This window comes from Hevea brasiliensis, chromosome 7 (genome assembly GCF_030052815.1).
Source record: "Hevea brasiliensis isolate MT/VB/25A 57/8 chromosome 7, ASM3005281v1, whole genome shotgun sequence".
Taxonomy (NCBI): Eukaryota; Viridiplantae; Streptophyta; class Magnoliopsida; order Malpighiales; family Euphorbiaceae; genus Hevea; species Hevea brasiliensis.
This window is the reverse complement of record NC_079499.1, coordinates 96,579,810-96,583,398: the sequence shown is the minus strand read 5'-3', so window position 1 is coordinate 96,583,398 and position 3,589 is coordinate 96,579,810. Positions and strand designations below refer to the sequence as shown.

Below are 3,589 nucleotides of genomic sequence, written 5' to 3'. Positions count from 1 at the left end.
GTATTACTAACTCCAAGTTTATACAAGTAATATGGTATCATTTGCATATAAATTTTAGGAAAATTTATAATTTGATTTTTGAGTTTTACTCTATATTATATTTTAGTCTCTAAATTTTAAGAAATTAATTATTTAGTCTTTCAGTTTTATACTATATTACACTTTAATCTTTAGATTCTGAGAAATGAATTGTTTAGTTTTTATAATTTTAATATTTACAATAATTTTATTTATTGATAAAAGGACTAAATTATTATATATATTAAAATTACAGGGACTAAAGTGTGATATAGTGTAAAATTTAAGAGTGAAATCATTAATTTTTAAAAATTTAGGGATTAAAGTGTAATATAGTATAAAATTTAGATACTAAATAATTAATTTTTTTAAAATTTAGGAATTAAAGTATAATATAGGATAAAAACCAAGAATCAAATTATAAATTTTTCTAAATTTTAAATGGGTAATAAATGGATATATGGGTAACTTACAAGTCAATCCATTTTAGCATCCATTGTAATACATAACTAAGAGTTTTTTAGAAGTGTTCTTTTTAGTGATGACGAATTAGACTGCAAGCAATAAAAAATTCAGGCAAAGGAGCTAAAGAGAAACTTCATTTTTCACATCAATCTTTGTGATCTGGTAATGAAAGGGGCTTTTTCTTTCGTTTTGGTAGCTTTTCTGTGAGATTGGTGGCCCCCCTTGCAAGCACCTACGATCCTTCCTTATTTCTGTTTTCTATTGCATGTATGCAAAAACGTTGCCATCAAAGACAAAGCAGACATTATTACAGTTTCAGTGCTTCTCATAAATTTTCTTTAGAAAATTAAAGCTAGCAACCAAAATTCATTTGCATTAATTTGATGAAATTCTTTTCAAACAATACAACATAAATAATTGAAATGTCAAGCATCATTATTGGGTTTTTAGGCACAAAAACTTCCTCACAATTGCCTTGCAATGGCCACAAATACACTCCACACACACACCAAAAAAAAAAAAAAAAAAAAACCATAGTACAATTTCTTGTTAAAGAAAGAATTGGCAAATGTAAAAAAGCAAACTTAATCTTCTGATAATTCTGCAACTTACAATTTCTAGCACTTGTTTGGAGGCGAGCTGTGGCTTGACTTGAATCCCTTGTTACAGAACTTCCTTGCATGGCATCTTGCAGGGATAGTCCCATTAAGCACTTTACCATGTGATAATTTAGACATGTTTTTCTTAATAAGGTTGTAGCATCTTTTCACCATATCCTGCATCCAATTTTTATTATAGAAAAAGACTTTTGCAAGAGCAATTCATTTTTCATATTCAAGGATCTTATTCCAATTTAGCCGACATAACAGTAATGACAAAGCATGAGTTTGCTTAGTTTCGTATTAGTACTGCTCATTGTCTTGTATAACATTATTGGATGAGAGATGTATAAACAGTAAACTCTAAAGAAGACTTACTTTGTTAACCCTCTTGTGAATGCACCCCAATTTAGGGTCATCAATAGTTTGATTAGTTACCCATAGCACTGCAGCGGCTGCAATTGAAGATGGGGTATAATCCAAGAAATTGATCACTGTTGAAGAAACCATAAAAGCTTTAATTTTCCAACATCACGAAAGGACGAAAAAAGACAGTGAGAATTAGTATTCTGGGAACTATTACCTCTTAGTATGCTGATAATAATATCGGAGGAATGTGAAAGAACAGAATGGATACTGTTATTACAATTAGGACTGACACATGAAAGTTTTTCAATGAAATAATGTAGAAAATAGAAAGGAGTTATGATGTGTAATCGCCACTTGAGTCTGGCCATGACCAAGATTTCCATCCTTTGAACTGTGCTTGGCTTGAATAAAAATCTGGGTTCTAATGTTTGCAAGTCTAAGAGAAGCGGCACACTTGTTTCCTCCAATTTTGCTGCTACTGATAGGCATGCTACTGCTAACAGCTGCAGGGGCCATCCTTTCCCTTCCTGCATAAAAACTTCATTACATAATTGAAGTTCTGTTTACGGCCATCCTAAGATACTTATTAAACACTAACAAGGAAATGAATAAATTAAGATAAAGTACCGGAAGAGTATGAAATGAGAGGAAACGATCCAAATAGTTGACAGAGAGATATGCTGTTTCAGGCCTAAACTGGTAGTAAGCTTGCACCTGCGAGATATATAGTTAGACACTAGCATTAACCAAGAAGAAACCAAGAAAAAAAAAAGATGTGAAAACGCTAGTATTAACCACCTTCAGCATCCAATTCACTGCATCTTGACGACCAGTAACGATCTCTGGAAGTTCATGAAATCGTGTAACTAACTGGGTTTCCGGCATTTGATCAAGCTCAGAATCGAATATATTATCAACGAAGCTCTCGTCGTCAATTGGGAAACTAGAAGAAAGGCTTTCAACTGGGTTAATGTCAGCTTCAGAGGAAACAAATTCACTAGCTGCTTCATTGCAGTACAAGTTAATAGAAGCAGAATAGTCTGCAGGCAGAGACATTGTATATGACTGTTTTTCCAATGGAAACTGTAAAATCTTGGTTTGAAAAAAGATTGAGAACAAATTATTCAGTTCTAACATTGTCAGATTCCTAGCTGGAGTTGCGTCTAATTATATGTTTTGATAGTAACATGACGTTACTGTTATGCATGCCTCCTGCTTAGCTGAAAGTGCATGAAGCTTCCTTAGGGACAAGCCAAATTGCCAAAATTCCTGTAGGGCCGGTCTTAGGATAGATTACAATGACATGACTAAAAGGTTTGCATCAGCAATTTTGTTGAACATTGAAACCATTGTCAGATTTCTTTTTTTTCTTTTTTTTATATATATATAATTTTGAAGGATTATTTTGCTGTGTGTGTTGGCATAACGTTAATGTAACAGGGGTAAGGCTTTAGCACTTCAAAGCAATTCCTTTCATCCACTCAGGTATTGATGAAACCATTTTCACTAGATTCATGGAAGCTACAACAGCAAAGTAGGCTTGGAATGTGTTGCAGGAGTTTCAAGGTTCTGACAGAATCAAACAAGTGAGATTGTAGACTTCGAGAAGAGAAGTTTTGAAGCATTAAAGTGAGATTGAGCTTTTTGAGTTAATATCGTAATTATCTTTAAAAAATAATTATTTTACTTTATTTATATATAACGTAATTAATAATTATTTGATATTTAGGCCTCTGCACTATTCAGTGCTCCAAATTTTTCTGCAGAATCACAGTTCACATTTCACATCCGGTCTTTATCATAGGCCAATGAAGGAAAAGCACACAATGACACAAAGGACAAAGAAGTGCTTAGTAGGCCTTTGGGTTTTCAATTGGACGAAAGATCCATACTCCATAGAGATGGCAGGATGGGTTAATTCCAGCCAGGTTAATAGGCCCATGTGATCTTTAAACAAAGCAAATTTTGGTGCTAACTACTCTTTTTTTTTTTTCAAAAAATAAGAAATTTACTAATGGACTGAAAAGAGAAAACAAGGATGAGATTAAGGCCTAATTACAATAAACGCCTAGAAAGGCCTTGTCCTAAATCATCTAGCTTCGGCAACATACGTCCATGGCCCAAATAGAGAGAACTAG

At 33.1% G+C, this 3,589-nt stretch overlaps 1 protein-coding gene across 1 annotated transcript; it reads right to left on the bottom strand.

Moving 5' to 3' along the window:
* Positions 1 to 836: 836 nt before the first annotated feature.
* Positions 837 to 2,586, bottom strand: LOC110666488 (cyclin-D1-1). Its single transcript, XM_021826987.2, has 5 exons — positions 2,250 to 2,586; positions 2,079 to 2,165; positions 1,666 to 1,978; positions 1,461 to 1,576; positions 837 to 1,259 (listed from the first exon to the last, which is right to left on the bottom strand). Exons 1-5 carry the CDS (start codon positions 2,505 to 2,507, stop codon positions 1,101 to 1,103), a joined length of 933 nt encoding a protein of 310 aa, XP_021682679.2. The 5' UTR covers positions 2,508 to 2,586; the 3' UTR covers positions 837 to 1,100.
* Positions 2,587 to 3,589: the final 1,003 nt, after the last annotated feature.

What these genes read in the sequence shown, in the direction of transcription:
- LOC110666488 (XM_021826987.2), bottom strand. Translation starts at nt 2,507, where the DNA reads ATGTCTCTGCCTGCAGACTATTCTGCTTCTATTAACTTGTACTGCAAT. An exon ending in TCTCATTTCATACTCTTCCG is followed by an intron (nt 1,979 to 2,078) that starts GTACTTTATCTT and finishes GTTTTTATGCAG; the next exon opens with GAAGGGAAAGGATGGCCCCT. An exon ending in TATTATCAGCATACTAAGAG is followed by an intron (nt 1,577 to 1,665) that starts GTAATAGTTCCC and finishes TTTCTTCAACAG; the next exon opens with TGATCAATTTCTTGGATTAT.